A 22589-nucleotide genomic window follows, 5' to 3' on the forward strand; every position below is an offset into this window, starting at 1 on the left:
AGGAATTCTTAACCTCTGTTTCAGAGATTTATTGCGTTTATTTATAACAGTTTCTCAGTCTTGTATTTTGGGAGGATATATTAAGATGTAGGAGTACAGAACCTTTTTTTTTTTTTTTTTTAACTTTTTGAGACTTTTAGGAGGGATAGAGGGGATTAATCTATGGAATGGATATGAAACAAGGCTAATACACTTGGATTTAAACAATTTCAGTAATTGTTTAAAAGCACACTGAATCTAATGAGATCTGGCACTTGTTTTTCCTGAAATGGATTACCCACTGCTTTTTTTTTTTTTTCTCTCCCCAACTTCTCATAGGAGCCCAGTTTCCTCCGATTGCAGCACAAGACCTTCCTTTTGTTCTAAAGGCTGGCTACCTTGAAAAACGCAGAAAAGGTAAACTTAAGGTTCTAATGAAAAATGTAAAAATGGTTTCATCCTTAGATAGAACATGTTTGTAGTATACATGTGGAGGCAATATTCGTTTTAGGTGATTAAAGAGTTTTAAGGTTGTAAGAAAATCTGAATGACATTATCCAAACCACAAAATATAGCTCTTAGCTTTAAATAATTTTTAATAAGAAACATTAGGTCAGATTTTTAGTTGTCAACCTTGGTTATTTGTAAATTATTCAGGAGCTGTTTCCTGCCTCTCAAAGGAAAGCTGCAGGCCATGACTATATTCTCAAAGGTGGGATTTCTCACCAGTATCTCACTGGGCTGAGCAGCAGGTTCTCCTGTGCCCAGCCTGGCATGCACCATGGTTCAGATCAAGCCTGGCATCTTGTCTGCCATTGTCTATTTTTCATTTCAGTGTTCCTCTCCATTGGCTGTGATAATTGGGAGTTGACCATATGGTCTCACTTTTTCAACACCAATATTTAATGGAAATGAAATATGGAGGTGGTTTTACAATACGAGAAATGAAAAGCAGTCTTTTCGTTACCATTCTGCTTATCTCTCTGGTAGTCCCTTTGGGCCTCTATTTATATTTCATTTTGCTTTTCTTAGCTGAATTTTAAAACTGAAAGAGTAACAAAAATAATCTAGGTTAGCTCCTCCCCCTTCTTTTTACAACAGATGAGAAAAGGAGACCCAAATGGATCAGTTATCTCAAGATTGTATAGTCAGATGCCTTTTTGACTGTCCCTGTCAGAAAACTTGGTTAGCCATGCTGTTGATCCCATAAGTATGGCAGCCCCGTAGCTGCTTTACTTTATTCCCTTTGGCTTTGTTGGTTTGTTGTTGTTTGGTTTTTTGTCTCTTGGAAAAGAAGATACAAATTAGTCACAGAATGTTAGAGCTCAGAGGAATCTTAGAAATCATATTAATTAACTTTTTCTTTTACAGTAAGGAAATGGCCTTACATTTTCCCCTCTTTATTGCAGATCACAGCTTTCTGGGATTTGAATGGCAGAAACGGTGGTGTGCTCTCAGTAAAACAGTATTCTATTATTATGGAAGTGATAAAGGTAATGTTGGTGTTCAATTATATCAACTACTGTTGCATAAGAATTTTTTGGCCATCCCTTCCCCTTCTTTTGGGTACAGAGTAAACTGAAGACAAACAAATAATAACTGGAAATTATAACAATTATAATCTAATTTACGATTCATTATTTGATAAATGCTCCAAATACCAGAATGCTCTCAGAACTAAAACAATTGTGTTGTATTGAATTGGAAAAGAGAGTAAAATAACTTTAATCTATGTGGCCTTTCACGTTAGGAAATATTTATTATCCAGTCTACTGTTGTAGAATTTCTGGAAAAGTTAAGAACATAGGGTCATGAGAGTTTCAATGGCAGAAAATAGATTATTTTTCTTAAGTATTTTAAAATAAAATTAGATAAAATTAAATATGAATGGCACCTTTCTGAGCTCCCTTTACAGATTTAAGGAATAACAGCAAACATGTATATAGAATTTACTATATACTGGGTACCATTCTAAGCACTTTGTCTAAGTACGTTAGCTGTGTTAACTTGTTTAGCTCACAACAACTCTGTAAGCACTATTATTAGCACCATTAATTTTACTTTTAGGAAAACAGAACAGAGAGGTTAAGTGACTTGTTCAAGGTCACAGAGTTGGAAAATGGCAGATCTAGGAATTTTTTTTCCTTTGTTTTTAGAAACAGGGTCTTGTCTTGGTGCCTAGGCTGGAGAGCAGTGGCTGTTCACAGGTGCAGTCATCACACCCTATAGCCTCAAACTCCTGGACTCAAGTGATCTTCCTGTCTCAGTCTCCCAGGTAGCTGGGATTACAGGTGCACACCATGGCACCCAGCTCAAATTTAGGATTTTAACCTAGAGAATATGGTTAGAGTCCATGTTCTTAACCACTATTGTCACTACATTAATTTAGAAATAATAGGATACATTTTGTAACTTCATTGTTAATTAATCAGTCTCTTAGTTGCAGTTAACATAATTTTAAGTTTGTTATTTGAACAAATAAAGCCACCAAATAATGCAATTTAAAGATTGTAAGCTTTCTGAGTTTCACTTTATTCTAGGGAAAACAGGCTAGGAGTTGAATATTATGAAGTAAAGCTTATATGGAAATAGATAATGTTCATTTCCAGAAAGGACACTTTAAGAAGAAAAAGGCAAAAGTATCACTGAATGTAAGCTTTCTTATGGAATTGTTATCAATGTTGTTTGGAAATTTATGTTTTATTTGACATTATTTATAGTTTTTAGAGTTTTTTTCCCCTGTTGTAAAAACATACAGGTAAGATTGTCGTATTTCAGATAAGTCTGAAATACTTACATAATGCTGGAAGTTGTTCTTACCTTTTGGCTAATGAGATTAACAAATTAATTAATTTAGTAGCTAGCTTGCGTTTCATCACTAATTTATAGTATGTTCAAATGTAGTAATGGCATCAGTGAAGTGTAAACCGTAAACAGCTATAAACAAGCATCTTTCTTCTGCTAAGGGTCAGTAGTGAAGTAGGTCAGAAAATTTAGAGTCCAAGTTCAGTTACGATTATCATAGATCATAGAAATACAGTTTTGCATGATATTGTGAATTTAGATCAAGATATTACCTTCCACAGAATATCCTCTTTTTCACCAGATCAGGGGAGGGAAGTTTCAGATCCTTGTGACTTTGATTCAATTAGGCTTCTCATTTCTGATTTCTTTAAGAATCAATGAATACTAATGTCAGTGTTTCCTCCATTTCTAGTCCTGACTGACATATAACAATGGTTAGGTCAAAGATTAGCAAGAGTTTCCCCAAAACCCAAAGCGTGTTAATATTTACTTCAAACACTAATATAATATATTCAGTGAAAACATTTTAGTTAGAATTATTTGGATATTAGTTACATTCCCTTTTTTTTTTCTTTTTTAGAGATGAGGGGGCCTCACTCTATCACCCAAGCTGGACTGCAGTGATGCCATCACAGCTCACTGCAACCTTGAATTCCTGAGTTCATTTTTATTCTTATTTGATGAGACCTAATGGTAGTAACATTGTTTGTAATTTCCATTTCAACTACTTTGTGATCCATTTAGCCCTTTCTGTCATTTCTGTTACTGGAAAGGGGTCTTGATCCAGTCCCCAAGAAAGGATTCTTGGATCTCAACCAAGAAAGAATTTGAGGCCAATCCATAGAGGGAAGTGAAAGCAAGTTTATTAAGAAAGTAAAGAAACAAAAGAATCGCTACTCCATAGGCAAAGCAGAGCATAGGCTGCTCAGCTGCTTACACTTATTGTTACTTCTTGATTATATGCTAAACAGGGTGTGGATTATTCATGAGTTTTCCTGAAAAGGGGTGGGCAGTTCTCAGAACTGAGGGTTTCTCCCCTTTTTAAACCATATAGGGTAACTTCCTGATGTTGCCGTGGCATTTGTAAACTATCATGGCATGGGTGGGAGTGTCTTTAACATGCTGATGCATTATAATTAGTATATAATGAGCAGTGAGGAAAACCAAAGGTCACTTTTCGTCGCCGTCTTGGTTTTGGTGGGTTTTGGCCAGTTACTTTACTGCATCCTTTTATCAGCAAGGTCTTTGTGATCTGTACTTTGTGCCAACCTCCTATCTCATCCTGTGACTAAGAATGCCTAACCTCCTGGGAATGCAGCCCCCATAGGTCAAAGCCTTATTTTACCCACCTCCTATTCAAGATGGAGTTGCTCTGGTTTAAATGCCTGACACGTCCACTTTAAAGAAATTACCATTTTAGCATTCCTTTTTCATGTTGATGTTTGAAGATGTGGCTTATATTTCCTTAAATTTTTCCCTTTTACTTTGCAGCCTCCTGTTTCCAGTGAAATTTTAGATTTTTTTTTAGTGGTTCTTTTTTCTGTTGGCGGTTTCCTTTGAAATTCTTAGCCAGTTCCTCTCTTTTAAGGGACTCCAAAAAAAGATCTATCTTTCGACAGTTTTTAATTGCTTGTTTGGCATGATCCCGATTTCCTTCCTTTATATCAAATACTTTTTTCTTTTGCGAAATTAGATATGATTTTTTATAGCCTTATTTACTATATGTGTGAACCGTTTACCTAATAGGAAGAGCTCCTATCTAGATATATGAGAACTATAATCCTCCAACTAAGTAGGATTTAGATAAATGGATTATAAAGGCACGAAGGAGTTGACACCACTTACTAGGTTAAAGTGTGCTTTGTTACTGTTTGACAGATACATAGTTCACATTTTCTACCATATTGTGTGTGCCAAAAAACACATTGACCTATGAAGATAGTAGTGGCTTAGAAAGAGTAGTTCCAACCTGTGGGGTAAATAATGCACTTACCATTGTACCAATAAATGTTGTCTGTATTTATTATTTATAGCCATTTGGGACCCTTAAGCAACAAATACATATAGTACATATTTCAACACCTGAGGAAATCTTACTCATCCTTTCATCTCCTTCCTTTTCCTTTGATTGTCATGAGTCTCATTCATCAAAATTCTTAGGTCCTAGATGTTCAGATGTCCTTCAAGTCATTCACTCGTTCATTCACTTACTCATTCTTTTTCTAAATTTGATAAATATTTTTTCAGACACTTGTTAGCTAGTAGGCACTGAGGATCCAAAGATCCTTAGAGGTGCTCACAGTTTGGGTTTTGTGGATATCAGTGAGAGAGGATGTTGTTTGGTTGGAAGAGGGAGCTGGGCAGGTAAACTGACCATTTCAATGCAGTACAGTAAGTAATTTAAATAAGCTATCTTTGGATCACAAATGAGGGAAAGCTAACTGCCTAGGGAAGTTAGGGAAGATGTCCTGGTGGAGAGGACACTTCATTGGGCCTGAAAGAATGAGTAGGAGTTTGTTGGTTGAATACTATGGTGTGAATGTATGTGTACCTCCAAAATTCATATGTTGGAAATTAACTCCCAAGGAGATTGTATTAAGAGCTGGGGCTTTTGGGAGGTGATTAAGGCACGAGGGCTTTACCCTCAAGAATGGGATATGTCTTTTTATAAAAAAAAAGTCTGGAGAGAGCTGTGGAACCCCTCTTTTGCCTTTCCACCATGTGATGGTACAGCATTCAACTCTTCTGGGGGATGCAGCAATCAGGTGGCATCCTGAAGCAGAGAGCAGCCCTCACTAGGCACTGACCCTGCTGGTACCTTGATCTTGGACTTCCCAGCTCCCATAACTGAGAAATTAATTTCTGTTGTTTATAAATTTCCCAGTTTTGGGTGTTATAGCAGCATAAACAGACTAAGACAGGGAAGAAGGGTAAAATGGGCTTGCCAGGTAAGGGAATAGCAGATTCTGAGTTGTGAAAGACTGTGGATGGGATCAAAGATGGAATGAAGGCTGGAGCTTGGAGTGAGTGAGGGGAGGGAGCACGTAAGGCTAAAGAAGTGGATTAGACCAGGTTGATAAGAACCTTCTGAGAATAAGGGCCTTGCTAAAGATTTTATTTTGAATATGACCTTTAAGCAGAGCATTGTATGACCAGATTTGGTTTTTAGTAAGTAATTGTAATAGGATTATGGAGAATGGTTTGGGATGGATAGAGTCTGGGTCAACAGGACCATTTCGTAGGACTTTGAAGTAGTCTAAACAAGAGAGGTCAACACAGGGCTGTTAAGAGGCAGAACGAGGATTTAATGCAGATCTCTCTGCCTCCAAAGCTATGCTTTTTCTACAACTTGATGATTATTACCAACCCCTCCAAGGTGCACATAAGTGATGGCCCATTTAGGAACCTGTTCTAAACTATTGTGGGTTTTTTCCCCTTTTTCTGTTTATCTTCTGTATGATCTTGAATCAACATTATGATATGAACCTAGTCTCTCCCCATTTTTAAGGAGGGGATTGTCAGTTCTTAGTACCTCCTTTCAGGACTTTTGCTGAAACCTGATTAAAGAATACATTAGCACCATCTAGTAAATGGGAGCTACAAGTCGCCCTGATCTACAAAGTCATTCCAAGGTTATTTGTTACATTATGTGGTTTTAATTTTTTCATTGTAATATCTTTTCAATATATAATAAAAGTCAGTAGAAAATTGGACTTCATATGGAGAATTTAACAAAACTTTCAGAACTTGGCAGAGAAATAAAAGTTTTCATTGAAATTTACCTCCCTGCTCTCCACTTCTCCACAACTTCACCAATGATAGGAAAAAAAGAGGACATATGTGTTCTCTTTGAAGTTTGAAAATTATAAAATATATTTTGATGTTGAAAAAGCATCATATTTCTCTTTTAATATTGTTTTGAATATGTTAAAGTGACAGTGCTTATATTTATATAATTAGAAGTTCTGTTGTTTTGTAATAGCAACTTAATAGAAAGCTGTAAAAGCTTACCTTTTTTCTTGTGATTCACTTGACAGAAACAAATTCCGTCATTTTATAATTATAATTATGTAATTTTATATCAAGATGATATATGTAAAATGTGTAAGTGAATTCTGATATTTTAAAAATTTAAATTCTATCTCCATCTGGTATGTGAAGAAGGATATCTTTATTCCTTAAGAAATAGGAACCATTAATTCTACTTTCATCAGAAATTATTGCAATTTTATAGACTTTTGGATCTTTGATATGAAAGTATTATTTTTAAAACTTATCACAGTAAACTTTTTTTTTTTTTTTTGAGATGAGGTCTTGCTCTGTTGCCCAAGCTGGAGTGCAGTGTCATGATCTCGGCACACTGCAACCTCTGCCTCCTGTGTTCAAGCGATTCTTCTGCCTCAGCCCCCTGAGTAGCTGGGATTACAAACACTAAATTAAAGCTATACCTTTACTTTCTGCCTTTATGGCTAAGAGACCCTCTAACAGTATACAGCAGTTAAAATGTACATCTGATGTTTAGTAGGATTTCATCAACATGCCGAAATAGTCAGGTACCAACTAAGTTTTACTAAGGATCTGATGACCATGAATGTTGTTGGTTTGATATCTAGTCTAACTTCTACACAAAACCCCAGAGATAAATTTCAAGTGGCTGATTTAACATCGGCATCTGCAAGCTGTATAAACCAAAGGAAAATGTTCATATATCTTTAACTGAGGAGCTGGAACATCTTGCTAATCAGTTTGATAAAATTTAGTGCCAAGGTCAAGTATTGATGGGCATATTTTTCTTTTCCCTACTGAGTATTAACACTTGTGGAAATAACGTAAGTTATACACTGAGGGGAAAAGGCCTTCTTAAATATAACTAGTAGATATTGCTGAACACATTTCATATTTTTGATTGCTAGCCATTTGTACCAAGTTAGTGTTCTTGGTATGACCATCGGAAACCAATTTTTTTAATGCAGAAAGGGAAATTATTAGGAAAATGTCAACTCTCAGAACTGCTGAGAATGCTACACACAGGCTCAGCAAGCAAGCAAGAACTAAGGTAGGTAAGGGGGCTGGATCTTGGGCATAATCCATGAAAAATCTTACTGGGACACACTACTGGCCTCGGGCCTTGCCAAGCCAGGACATATGATGCTGCCACTGTGCACTGCCATCAATCAATGAATGCCATTGCCACCAGAATGGATTCTGAACCCTGTCTTGATCCTTTTGTTACTTACTTGAGATTTAGGTTCCAGGCTGGAGCATCCACTTTGATTAAGTTGGAACAGGGAAAATCCACCTCCCTCCAGTTTCTGTGGTGGAAAACTAAGCCCTATCCCTGGCAGTCTTGGAATTAAAATAGGAAAGATGCATGGATGCTGGGGAGCCCCAAAAAATAAATGTCCATAACTTGTAGGGATGCTAAAAGATTTGGAATTATTCAGTTGCAATATTTATGCTATATTTAAAATGGTATGAGAGTGTTTGGTGTTTTAAGCATGTTTTTCTGAGAGCCAATGAAGAAGAGAAAAAGCAAGTATATTTGCCAGAAAAATAGAAGGTCTGTTTAGATTTTGGTAGGTGGCAGTGGAGTGTAGGGGATAACGTCGGGGCAGTTGGTGAAGGAAAGGGCAAAATAAAAAATGGTGCACAGTTTTCTGGTTTGGGAGCTTGAATTAATGGAGGTGGCATTTATTGAGATGGGGACTACAACAAGAAATATTACAGTTGTTGCCAAAACAAGTGTTGGGAGTGGGGTTAAGATGATCTCCCTTGTGGACACTTTCTATTCAGTGAACCTATAGGACATTTGAGAGATGAAACATATATAGTGAGCAGACGAAGATTTGGATATACAGTTTTCAAAATGAACTAAAAGTAAAGAATCATGAGTCACAAGTGTATTGATAGGAATTTAATTCTTGGAATTAGATGAGATTGCCCAGGGAGAGTGTAATGTAAGAAGAGAGCAAGACTTAGAACAACCCATCATAGCTTTTTAAGAGATAGGCAGAGGTAGAGAAACCCATAAAGAAAACTGAGAAAGTTTGACCTACGTTGTAGGATGAAATGCAAAATAACATTTATTTTCTCTACTGTGACTTTGTAAATTTCATGTTGTATTGAGGACAGTGGTTGTAGTGTGTATCAAAATCACCTGGGTTGCTTGCTAAAAATTTGGTTTCCTAGACTCACCCACAGAGATTCCTATATAGCAAGTACAGAATAGTAGCCAATTCTGTGTTAACAGGCATCCAAGATGATTCTAACATAGGTAATTCTTAAAATATACTTTGAGAAACACCTTTTTGGAAAACAGTGTGAAATGGCTGAAAAAACAAGGCTTTAGAATCAGACTTTCTTAGGGTCCTGGCTTTTATTCTTTACTCTGTGTGACTGTGAGCAAATTGGTTGAAGTTTGTTTTCCCATGAGTGCTGGGAATATAATATGTCTCTTCTATTGTATAGAATTATTACCAGGTATATATGAGATATGTTCTATTAAGTTCTTGATGTATAGAAGCTCAGTAAATGTGAGTTGTCTTTTTGACAGCTTATAAAAACCCCAGAACACAGCTGTAAACCTAAAAGCCAGTGAAAAAGTAGAAGGAAATTGCTCTTACTAGCCTTATGCATTTTGTTTTGTAGGAGATCAGAGACAACTGCTTTTTACCTTGAACCTACTGAATTAGGATTAGTGTAAAATTGAATTACTGTTACAATAGATTTCATTGTCTAGTTTTTCCTGGCAGCCTTCAGTTCTGTAGACATTACATTCAAAGCATGATAGAGGTTAGGTTAAAGTGTGAAACAGAAGCTGAGACAAATGTAATAGAGTAACAAACACCTCAAAAATTCTGAGGGTATCAATGTGTTACAAAAACTAACATTCAAAATGATACTATGTTAAGAAAACAATGTTATGTTTAAAAGACTTGTTTGTAAATTTAGGGAAGGATATATTTTCGAAAGCTTTGCATCACAATGATTAACATTTTAAAAAGTTTTGGCACTTAAAGGAATAAGCTTTTGCTATTTGTGAAGTTCACCTAGATAAAATATTAGTCTTTCACAGTGCTGGGTAAATGGACTTTTTAGCTTTATTTCCTATTTGATTGGCATTTTACTATTTTTGATAATTTTGTTAACAGGTACCCTTGAAACTATCCCAAAAAGCATTGTGGAACTAATCTATATGTAAATTCTTATGACTTACCATATAATGATGAAGTTTCTCTCACCAGAAGAGAAACTAATGTGAAAGGAGAAGAACAGTGTTGTCTTATAGCCATGTCTGCCCGTTTCATGTCTTGAACTTCCTGTCCTGTATTGGCTAATTGGAGATATGGCTACTTCATGGTTATGGTTCTGCAAAAGCTATTAGAAAGAGTTGTGAGTTTCCTCTGTTCTCTTCAACCTTTCTGTGCCCATACCCCTACCTGACTTGGATGTTTATATAAGTGTTTATCCTCAAATACAATCAATCAGTTGGATAGGTCTAGATATTAGTTTCTTTTTATTATTTTTGCTTGGTTAAACAACAGCATCCTTTTGTTCTGCAAAGTTAGGTCTTTCTTTGATTGAATGAAGTTTTCTTTTGTTATATTATGTCTTTGGTTATTGGCATTTATTTATTACTCTTCTTCCAGAAAACCCATTTTTCTTATGTTGTATTTTTTTCAGCCCTCCATATTTATCATACTCCCTTTTGCCCCTTCCACCTCCCCTTAGTCTTATTTTCTATCTGCTGAGTGAGCTTTTCAAGGTATAACTGATCTGGTTTTCCACAATGTTAGTTCTACTTTTTATTACTTCTAATACATCATTTGTTTTGCTGCTGCATTTTCCACTTCCTTATACAGCCTATTTGTTCCTAATTTTGCCAGTTTCATTTTAATTCCTACTTGTCTCAGCCTTTTCTCTTTTTATTTTATATTACATTGTTTCATCTTTCATCTCTTTCAGAATCTGTGTGTTTACTTTTATAAAATATGCAAAGCAGTTGGCTAAAGTTTACTTCCATTTCGCCTACTTTGCTTGTGCTTTCTACTTCTCAAGTGCTATGTTATGTTTCTGTTTTACATAATATTTTTATGGCATCTGTATTTGCTGTTCCTCTTTTACTTATCCTTGAACAAGTACATATCTATAAAATCTGAGATGCTTACCTATAAATTGGCTTTGTGGCTTCTCTCTGGTTCATCTCAGTAGAGGCTGATACTGTCCTCCTCTTGGACTGTAACAGAAGTTCTGATACATAGCCCCATAGCATATTTCTAGGGAGTTTGGCTAAAATGAATCTGCTAGTCTAAGTTGGGGTTGCCTAATTTTGCTGCCTAATGTCTTATTTCTAGATTATTAGATAATCCGGCCCAGAAAGATCTGTTCCCCTCAGCTCTTCCAAACTAAATCTTTGTAGTGCTGATTTTACATCTCCACGTGTAGACTCCCACTCCTCATGCATTTCCACCTCCATTCAAGTTACATTGATGAGAATTTTAGACCGAAATTGGAGGTAGAAGGCATAGGTTTTAGGCCAGATGGACCTAGTAAGTGGAGCAGTCGAACCCTTGTGCAACAAGGGAACAGCTTTCCTCTAAATCTGGTCCCTGAAAATTATCTTTCTTCTGGAGAGTTTAAGGAAATCTCTCAAAATTGTCCAGTATGGCTTTGATATTTTGCCTGACATTACTTCCACTTTTCGTCGTGAACATTAAGTTCCTTTTGCAATTTAGTAGAAGGTGGTGCGAAGGGTCTGGTAAGGTGTTCCAGCTTTTATCTCAGCAAACCTATAATGCTGCCTGGCTTGTTTCAAGTGCTCGGTATCAATTTGTCAAATGAGTGAGTGAATGATTTAGTCTTTTTTTGAGAATTTTACAAGAAACCAACCATGCTTAACCATTTATCATTTTAATACTTTTTTCCCAATAGTTTCCTAGTTAGGTGTCTTACAAAATATATCCTGGGAGTACCATAAAATATTCTGTGAAAAAACAATTCCACGGACAAATAATTTTTGGAAATGCTACATACTGAATTTTTCTTTTAGAAGTTTAATTAGTATGTAAATGTACTATGGGCCCCAAGAAGGCCTGAACTAACAAAACCGCTTAACTCTGTTTAATTCAGTAAAACGTTTCCCAAATTGATTTGATCACAGAAACCTAGTAGTATCTTTGGGAAATGCTGCTCTAATCTTTAAAGTACTGTGTCGTTTTTGTGAAAAACATAGTTTATTGTAGATTTTTTTCATGAAATAAACTTTGATTGTTTCTTTAGATGTTCAGAGAGATGTAAATTATGACTAAATGTGATTAGAGTTTCCCAGGAACTGAGATTTTTTTTCTCATTTGATATTTTGAACAAGATATAATCTCTATGACCTTTTAAAAATGTCTGTTAGTTACTTTAGGTATTTAGCTTGTGTATTTAAGAAAAGGTGCTATATCTTTTATTGGTACACTGAACTGAAAAAGCACACCCCACAACATGAAAGCATTTCTGTATTTACCCTGAGCTCAGTAAAAGAGTTTGTCCCTACTCATGGTTTTAATATTGTTTGTTAATCTAGGAAATAAACCTACAGCTGTGCAGTTTTTCTATCAAAATGGTATAACTGGGTGAAGTAGGAAGGTTGACTGATTTTATTTTCAGTTTCAGAATGTTAAGTCTTTTATTATATTCCCACTTTATTTGTCTTTAAAATAATATCTGACCAAAGCTCTAATCATCTTTTGCCTCTTTATCATGTGAGATTCAAATGTGCTTTACTAGTTCAACTGTTCACTGACTGGATAAGAAACTTTCCCTCTTTTTTTGGTAACTAATGCTTCTGTACTTGCTTTACCACTCTTCTCTATCCACAGTTTTTTTTTCCTTCACATCTTTTTTTGTAATTGGTAGTTTAGTTTAGTTTCAGTTTGCTTTGTAAAGTTAGGGATAAATTTGTACCAAGTTAGGAGACCTTTTTTAAAGAAAACTTTTGTTTTAGAAGCTTCTTTTTAGTGGTGTTGCTGGGGAGGGGTAGGTGAAAGGAGACAACAGTAAATAAAGCTCAACAAATTTTCAGCTGGTCAGATCTTCCCACCAGCCAACTAAATCTGAAAGAGCCACAGGTTTGTGGTGGGTTTGTCTAGCAAGTTCTAAGTTCTAGTTCCTGAATTTTCCCTACCCTAGAGTGTCATGTTTCCATACTTCCTTCTGAATAAGACCATGATCTGCAGACCTCCTTCTTAAATCAAATCATCCCTAATACTTACACGTTTCAGAATTAAAAATAATTTCTAAAAACATTACCTAAACATTGTATTACTAAAGCAATATAACAACAAAAAAAATTATTTCCAAGAATTGACGAACAACTTTTAAATAAAAGATAATTGAGCATTAATATTAATAAATGAAATTCTAACTGGTTTTATCTTCAACAGACAAACAACAGAAAGGTGAATTTGCATTAGATGGCTACAGTGTCAGAATGAATAACACTCTAAGAAAGGATGGAAAGAAAGATTGCTGTTTTGAAATCTCTGCTCCTGATAAACGTATATATCAGGTTGTACTTTTTATGTTGCCTTGAAATTAAGTTGATAAAATGTTTTGATTTCATTTATAGAGACGTTGACATTTGATTAATACTCTCCTTGACATGTTAACAATAATAAAAATACTGGTGTTTAAATACATTATGCATTGACCATTCTTATAAGGGGAATTTTTTTTTAAATTTCGGGTTAGTTCAAACGCTATCTTCTTGAAAAAGATAAAGAGAATATATAACTTATTGATTACTTCCCATGTTGCATTTATATCTGATAGAACTAGGTGATCTTCCAAAAGAGTTACATAGCAGAAAGAGTAAAATTATCAAAAGACAAATATCAGAGTGATAATACATATTGTATTGCTTAGGAGTGTGGGAGAAAATGAAGGTAAAGGTACACATCAGCTCTGCAATTCAAGAGCTATCAGCTAGGCTTCAATATGGAATGTATGTTTAATAAGTTTTAAATATCTGAGATTGCAGTTGAAAGCCAGTTAATTAAGTTGTCAGGTAGTGTGTTGGAATCTGACAAGAACATTTTTAAGAAAACTGTATCCAGCAGTCTAAAGAAATTCATGGGTGTCTTCTAATTGTCAAGGGCAAATTTTGTTCATCAGTTCTGTCTTTGACATTGATGAAGAGAAGCAGCTTTTTTTCCTGCACAGCTGCCAGCTGCTGATCAGAGTTTCAAATTCATCATCCTCTGCTTCAATTGCATAAATTTGTCAAAATTAACTGTACATTATAAGAAGCATCCTTGCAAGAAAAGTTCCACTAGACATGAAAAGAATTACTAATAGTCTTAAATAAATGGTAAGAATACAACATACCTTTCATTTCTACTGTGATGATTTTCGTTTTTATTGTTTATTTTATATTAGTTTACAGCAGCTTCTCCCAAAGATGCTGAGGAATGGGTACAGCAGCTGAAATTTGTATTGCAAGGTAAGATAAATCAATTGAATGAGTTATCACAGTCTTTAAATACTAAATAACAGAGTAGTTTGGGTTTTCATATACAAAAACTTATTGACTTCTGTGAGAATGACCAAGTGAATGTGACTGCTATTTATACAGACCACTTACTTCAGATTTTAAACAGCATCTTTTTTGTAAGTACCAATTGGCTTACCTTAAAATTCACATATTTACAAAACAATTTTAAACATGATTTTAGTTAAGGACATAACATGTAACAATATTGTTATTTTGTAGGGCTGCATTTATTTATGAAGTATAGTTTTAAAAATATCTTCTGCATTCTTTTAAAATTTACGTCATGAAATGTGTTTTATAGATATGGAATCTGATATTATTCCTGAGGATTATGATGAGAGAGGGGAATTATATGATGATGTTGATCATCCTCTACCAATAAGCAATCCAACAAGCAGTCAACCAATAGATGATGAAATTTATGAAGAACTTCCAGGTATTTACTTTCTGGTGATTCATTTAAAGATTTAGGGCTGTGTGTGTGTGTGTGATTTGTCCTCAAATTGACAACTTGAGTAGAAAATGATGACCTATTGAGAACAAGGACAAAGAGTATCTTTAAAACTCTATTTTACAAAAAGGGTTCTGCTTGAGATATTTCGAGTGAGTAGATGTAACTTATAAAAAGTGAATGAAACATTAAAATGAAGCAGATACAATACTAATCTCTTGGGACTTTTGGCTCATTAGCATTGTTTATGCTACATAATTTTTTAATTAAAAAATTGACTTGCCTTATAGTTTGTTCCACCAACTCACACATCGTTTTTTATTTATACATCTTGGAACTTCCATTAACCAGAAGTTCTATGCACACCCCATATGTCATCAACTTCTGCCTCGGATTTCTCCTTGCTTGTAGTATATTGCATTGTCTTGGAGGAATGTTGTTGAACTATAAATAAAGGCCTTCTGAGGCTTCAAGTCTTCCTGTTGATATTTTAGCATCAATATGGAATAAAAAAGTTTTCTTAGTTTAGTGTTTACATGCCTGTCTTTTATATAACATAAAATTAATTATCTATTAGCTACTTGACTTGTGGCCATGAGGATCAATCTAAAATAAAAAGATAGACATCTGAAATTTAGGAAACATATGAAAACATTTAGGAAATTGTTGTATTGCTAATACTCTAGGTTGAAATGAGCTTTTTTGGCTATTAAAAAAAATCAGTAGTTAAGAAAAAGGTATTATAAGCAATATAAGCAAGATTTAACTAGTACATCTCATGTAGAGAGACCATTTTGCTCTGAATATAACAATTTAATGATGCAATGTAAACCTTTAAAATTGATTTCAAAAATACTTAAAATGTTCCAAATTAATGTACAAATGTCATTTTCAATACAATACAATATAATAACAAGAGTATGGACTTTGGAATATAAAAATTTAAATTCTGGCTGTACCATTTACTAGCTTAGTGACTTTATAAGTTAATTTCTTCATTTATCAAATGGAAATAGTATCATTGGGAGGGGTAGGTGAAGTGATTTATTGAATGCTCTCAGCATAGTGCCTGATCATAGCAAACCCACAATTAATTGTAACATCACCATCATTTTTGTTTTTATTATTGTATCTGGTGAATTCTTGCAAGTGCTTATGTGGTGGTACAGTAATGGTTTTCTAACCAAGTAAAAAGTAATAATTTTAACAATATTATAAATTTAAGGTATAAAAACTATGTATGCATCCATATATTGTCTTTTACTACCCCAGAAGATTAGTATAAAAGTATAATTTTATGGGGAATAGAGATCTGTGTATTTCAGTTATTTAGTAGAGTTACATGTTTATTAACACCTTCCTTTCTGGAAGGTGGAAATGGCATCTACTGTAGCATCAGTTATCCTCAAGTAGGGAAGAATATTCCCTAGCTGCTTGTTTTTAGTCACATCATATCATTAATACAATTATTTTAATATTTAAAAACGTTTAAAAGAACTTGTAAGAATGTATACTCATAAAATGGAAGAGTGGAATACATTTAAACATATTACTGTCATTACATCCTTTTAAAACCCTGCAATGAATGTGTTACAATTGTTGAAATAACTGTTAAGTTCTGTATTTTTTCAACTTGGCTATTCTCTCCCACCCCTAAAGAAAAAAAAAATTAATTAGGAATAAAGAGCAAATATTCATAGTTATTTTCATAACAAAGACCTAAGGAAGATCTGATATAAGTAGCTTGAAATTTTAAAAATATGAAACATCTTTTATTTTCTCTTACTACAGATATTATTCTTCATTCTTCCTCACCGCCCCCCCTCCCCTCCCCTCCCCCCACCACAAACATAATTGTTGGAAGTAACTGGTTACTTTTTAAGTAGTGTTACTTCTTGCTGTGGTACTGTGAGAAATTTAAGCTGCCCTGGGATTTATTTGCCCCTGCTTGGGATCCCCAGTTGCTCTGCAAAGTGATTGAGCTTGATAGAGCCTGCAACTGTGCCCCTGGGAAGGAAGCCGTTGTAGGCAGCTGTGGAATGTCTCGTTCCCCTTTCTTCCCTGGTGTAACTGAGAGCTGCTTCAACATCTGCACAGTTCAGCAAGTTTGTCAAGTTTGTGCCAACAGCTACAGAGGGAATTTTTCTAGTAAAGGCCCTAAAGGTGTCTCAGAGTTAGAGGTTTTGTATGATTAAATATCTGAAACTAGGAAGGTAACTTTTTTAATTTAAAAAATTGTCTCTCTTTCAGGACAAGAATTAAGCTTTTTGCTTTCACTTCTGTGAAATTTGAATATAATTTTGATAGAGGAGTTAGAACAATGGAAGAGCAGTAAGCACATTTACATACTATTGATATTTTTCCAGTTCTGTTCAAAGAACTATGTGTCTCTGATACCTGACTGGCTAAATTCCCAGAATTAAATAATACTACAATTTCAACACAATTTTCTGTCAATTATTCATTGTTGAAAACTAATACTCTTAGTTGAAAGATGAGGTATACAAATGTATTTGAAGAAAAATCTAAGAATTTAGCATGCTACTTTAAATTACAAAGGTCTTTTTCTGAGAAACAAAAGCTCTTACTCTAATAAGTGTATTTTTTAAAAACTATGAAATAAACCTGCAGTGTTTTAAGTTTCAAGAGTAAGAAGAAAACATTGTTTTAAAAATTACATTGGGCCAGGCACAGTGACTCACGCCTGTAATCCTAGCACTTTGGGAGGCCGAGGTGGGTGGATCACTTGAGGTCAGGAATTTGAAACCAGCCTGGCCGACATGGGGAAACCCCATCTCTACTAAAATACAAAAAAAAAGGAAAAAAAAATTAGCTGTGCATGATGGCAGGTGCCTACTGTAATCCCAGCTATTCAGGAGGCTGAGGCAGGAAAATCACTTGAACATGGGAGGCGGAGGCTGCAGTGAGCCAAGATCGAACCACTACACTCCAGCCTGGGCAACAGAGTGAGACGGTGTGTCTCAAAAAAAAAAAAAATTGCATTGCAAAATATCCCTTGAAAAATGTTTATAATTCTATGGGAATCTAAATCGTTTCATTATAATTGTTTTCAGTTAGAATATTCTAACTTTATTACAGTACCTTCTCTTTAATTTCTTGTTCATTTGTTTTTAACTAACTTGATAAAAGAATAGGAATAAATTTGTAAGACTTCTTTGTGTTTAAGGGATTTATACATATGTACAAAAGAGTTGCGAGAATGCCATTTCTGGGGAGTATTAAAGGTATTTGGCTTTTCTTCAAATATCCTAATGCTTTTACATCTTTTATGTCTTATTGCTTATTAGCATAGGCCACTCAGGTTTGCTTACATTGTAATAATACTGTAGCATATTTGTGTTTGTGCAGCTAATATATTGATCAAAGTGTGTTAAACTGTTTCATAACATGGTAATGAGTTCATTTAGCTTAGCACAGATTTGTAAATTTATTGCCCGCTTTTTCATTAGAAATACACAGGAGTGTCCTTGTCTCATTTTGAATCTCAAAAGAAGAAAATAATACTCGGGAAATTGCTGCAGAAACTAACCCTGTTTGCTCTTCTCTTCTACTCACCATGTCGCTTGATTTTTTTTCTTTAATGGCAGGAAATTGTGCAGAAAAAACAACAACAAAAAGATTTTTCTAGATCTAAACTGAATAGAATCAGCCTAGTAACAAGAATGGTAACCATCCATTAACTTATTAAATCTGTAGCTTTCAGAGGAATTGCACTTGAAATGTCTTCTGGCGAGTGGACTGGAGGAGAGAGGGCAACATAAAACAGGAAGACAAATTTCTATTCCATTAACCTATTTTTTTTAAGTGTGAATTCATTTTTTTAAAAAATTACAACGACAGATTGAACTATTCTGAGTCAGAAAAGGATATTTTTATCCTTTGGCCGTTCAATTACGTTTTAAATTTATTCAGTCCAACTATCTGCATCTAAAATGGAACATAAAGTAAAATGCAGCTATAATTTTTTTCCGTGAGACTATTATATATACATAAAAAAGAACAGTGTTTGGATACTTTAATTTGAAGTAGTTTACAGCAAATGGACACAAATGCTAATTTAATCAATAAGTGGTTATAGGCCCCCAAAATACATTTTGGCTTTATTTTCCTCCTGAATAAGTATCACTCATATTACTAAGTTAATATCAAGGTTACAAAGGACCCTGCAATCTGTAGTATTAACAATGTTTTAAGTGATAGTAGATCCTGATTTCACCAAACAATTTTTCTCCTTTCTTCTTTGGAATGCAATGGAAAGATGTCAATTAATTTTTGCAGAACCACATATATTCAGTTTGTTAATATTGTTAGTCTAGGCAGTCTGCTAACATTATTTTTTCTTAAACTAGGTACTGAATGGTGAAGTTATCAATGTGGTGATATTGTGGGAATATTTTTTCCCAAGTAGATGACTAGATTAGAGTTGAATTTTTGGATGGTGATATGGTTTGGCTGTGTCCCCACCTAAATTTCATCTTCAATTATAGTACCCATATAATCCCCATGTGTCCTGGGAGGGACCAGGTGGAGATAATTGAATCATGGGGGCAGTGTTCCCCATCCTGTTCTCATGAGATCTGATGGTTCTATAAGGGGCTTCCCCCTTTGCTGGGCACTCGTTCTTCCCGATGCTGCAATGTGAAGAAGGACATGTTTGCTTCCCCTTCTGCCATGATTGTGAGTTTCCTCAGGCCTCCCTAACCATGCTAAACTGTGAGTCAGTTAAACCTCTTTCCTTTATAAATTACCCAGTCTTGGGTATGTCTTTATTAGCAGCTGAGAACAGACTAATACAGATGGTTTCAGCTCTCTACTCTGCTGAGAGGGTTATCCGAAGTTATAAAAAAAAAATTAAATCCTTCATAAAATAGGGTCACTACACACATATAATGTTTTTTATTTTTATCTTTGCTGAATATAAATGTGTCTGCTGAATATTTGTTTATAGTATTCTTTATGTTGTTTCATAATATGGTATGAAGCTTTGGAATACAGTTCCAAATGCCTGTCTTGTAGCTTTTCTCTGTGTTGCCATTGGCATTGCAAATTCTTTTCATTACAAGAGATGGCTTAACACATACTAAACCCAAAATACCTGTGTGTACACAAAACATATATTTCCATTGGTGGTGGGATAAAATGACTCATTTTTGCAAATTGGAACTACTTTAGTGGTTCCCAGCCAAGGAATATACCCTAGAGAACATTTGGCAATGCCTGGAGACACTTTTGGTTATCATAACTGGGATATGTATGTATTTGTGTGTGCGTGTGTGTGTGTGTGTTACAGATATCTAGTGGGTAAGGGCCAAGGATGCTGCTAAACGACCTACAGTGCACAGGGCAGCCCCCACAACAAAGAATTCTCTGGCCCAAAATGCCAGTAGTGCTGAAGTTGAAAAACCCTGGCCACGGGGATGTGATAGACAGCTTTTGGTTTATCACCTTTTTATTCATATCACTTGAATTATAAAGATTCATAACCTAAGCTCCATATGAGTTAATTCATTTTTATGGACACAACATAGGTTTTCTTACATACATGAAACTAGGATTACATAGAATGTCTCTAGGTTATAAGAGATCAGCTTGACTTGCCTATGACGTTTCCTTCAAGGGGAAGTATTGAAGTTCTATCCATCTCGTGGAAATGAGCAAGCCAGGAAGATAAAAAAGGAAGGAAGCATTTTGTCTATTTTCATGAGCTACTATCTCGGAAGGAAGAGGTTTCTAAAAATACCTTGTAGATGTGTGAATACTTGATTTAGCCTGTTCTCATAGGGTCGTTCTTTTGAGGCTGAAGGAAAAGACCTGTGGGTGTGGGATTGGACTGTCTGTAAAGGGAGTCAGGCATCTTGGCGGAATGCAAGACTGAGCAATTCCAGGGCTGTCTGGAATTTGACGAGTGGCTTTAGGAGAAGTGGAAACCCTTTTATGTGACCTCTATCTTTTTGGACCTGGACTTTGAAGAGGCTAGTAGGATTGAGATGATCTCTGCCCCTGGAGTCAGATGGGAAGTCTTGGAGGCAGCCCTCCAAGGGGATCTGTGAAGAGGAACTTACCTTAATGTACTTCACAACAAGCCACATTGGGTGATTATTTTATATTATTTGTTCACTTTCCTTTCGTTATTGCTAAGTCTTAGGTTTCTTTTTTTTTTTCTTTTTAAAGATAGGGTCTCGCCCAGGCTGGAGTGCAGTGGTGCAGTCATGGCTCACTGCAGCTTCAAACTTCTCAGATGTTGCTCCTGCCTTAGCCTCTTAAGTAGCTGGGACCATAGGCATGCGCCACCATGCCTGGCTAATTTTTTAATTTTTAATTTTGTCGAAATGGAGTGTTACTATGTTGACCAGGCTGCTTTTGAACTCCCAGCTTCAAGTGATCCTTCTGCCCTGTGCTCCCAAAGTGTTGGGATTACAGGCATGAGCCATTTCACTAGCTGCTAAGTCTTAATTTTTAAATCCTTATTTACAAACAATACATACTTACTGGAATAAGTTTAAATATTCCTGACGTGCGTAAAATAAAAAAGTGGAGCCGGGCGCAGTGGCGCATGCCTGTAATTCCAGCACTTTGGGAGGCCGAGGCGGGCGGATCATGAGGTCAAGAGATGAACACCATCCTGGCCAACATGTGAAACCCGTCTCTACTAAAAATACAAAAATTAGCTGGACGTGCTGGCATGCGCCTGTAGTCCCCGCTACTCGGGGGGCTGAAGCAGGAGAATCGCTTGAACCTGTGAGGTGGAGATTGCAGTGAGCTGAGACCACTGCACTCCAACCTGGCGACAGAGCGAGACTCCATCTCAAAAACAAAACAAAACAAAATGAAATAAAATAAAATTAAAATTAAAAAGTGAAAGTCACTCTGTACCCTAAGTAAACATTGTTAACAGTTCGATATGAATCTTTTTGATCCTTTTTTTGCCTATATATAAATATACATATACATATAAAAGTTTTAAAACAAAAAGAGATTCTTCTTTTTATCTACTTTCTTCTGCCCTTTTGTAAAATTTTCTTCCTTTCATTTTCTTCCTATTTAGTTTTTACCTTCCTCCTTTTCTCATTCTTTTATTTACTCATTCCTCTCCTCTGTTTTCATTTTCATCCTTTCTCTTCTTCTTTGCTTTCATTTCTTTCATTTCATAAGTATTCTTGAGTACCTGTTGTGTGCCAGGCACTGTGCCTAAGTGTTGAGAATCCCCCAGCGTCCTTACACAGGTGCCCTTTCTGGCCTAAGCCTAGATTTACTACCATACCTTGAATTACCCATGTTTATTTATGTCGTGTGTGTGTGTGTGTGTGTGTGTGTGTGTGTGTGTGTGTGTATATTATATTCACATCCCATGAGTTTTCTGTTTTTACTTTTCTGCTGGCAGAGTCTTCCAGCAGATAGTGTTAAAAGTAGCCTTGTGTCTTTATATCTTGATACTTTCAAGAAAAAATCTTTTAATTTTTTAATAATTTAATTATTTTTATTTATTTTTTTTTTGAGACAGAGTCTTCCTCCGTTACCCAGTCTAGAGTGCAGTGGTGTGGTCTCAATTCCCTGCAACCTCCACACCCGAGGTTCAAGTGATTTTCCTGCCTCAGCCTCCCAAGTACCTGGATTACAAGCACGCGCCACCACGCCCAGCTAATTTTTTGTGTTTTTTTAGTAGAGATAGGGTTTCGCCATGTTGGCCAGGCTGGTCTTGAATTCCTGACCTCAGGTGATTCACCCACCTTCGCCTCCCAGAGTGCTGGAATTATAGGCGTGAGCCACTGCACCTGGCCCTTTTTTTTTTTTTTT

The 22589-nt window shown here is 35.5% G+C and overlaps 1 protein-coding gene across 3 annotated transcripts in view; it reads left to right on the forward strand.

Moving 5' to 3' along the window:
* Positions 1-22589, forward strand: part of SKAP2 (src kinase associated phosphoprotein 2) — a 360207-nt gene that overhangs the window by 287338 nt on the left and 50280 nt on the right. For all 3 annotated transcript variants that reach the window (XM_011972276.1, XM_011972275.1, XM_011972277.1), the window contains 5 exons: positions 319-396; positions 1389-1472; positions 13215-13339; positions 14209-14272; positions 14625-14759. In XM_011972276.1, the coding sequence (XP_011827666.1) occupies positions 319-396; positions 1389-1472; positions 13215-13339; positions 14209-14272; positions 14625-14759 (486 nt within the window). The remainder of the gene's footprint in view (positions 1-318; positions 397-1388; positions 1473-13214; positions 13340-14208; positions 14273-14624; positions 14760-22589) is intronic.

Source organism: Mandrillus leucophaeus, unplaced genomic scaffold, assembly GCF_000951045.1.
Source record: "Mandrillus leucophaeus isolate KB7577 unplaced genomic scaffold, Mleu.le_1.0 Scaffold128, whole genome shotgun sequence".
Lineage (NCBI taxonomy): Eukaryota > Metazoa > Chordata > Mammalia > Primates > Cercopithecidae > Mandrillus > Mandrillus leucophaeus.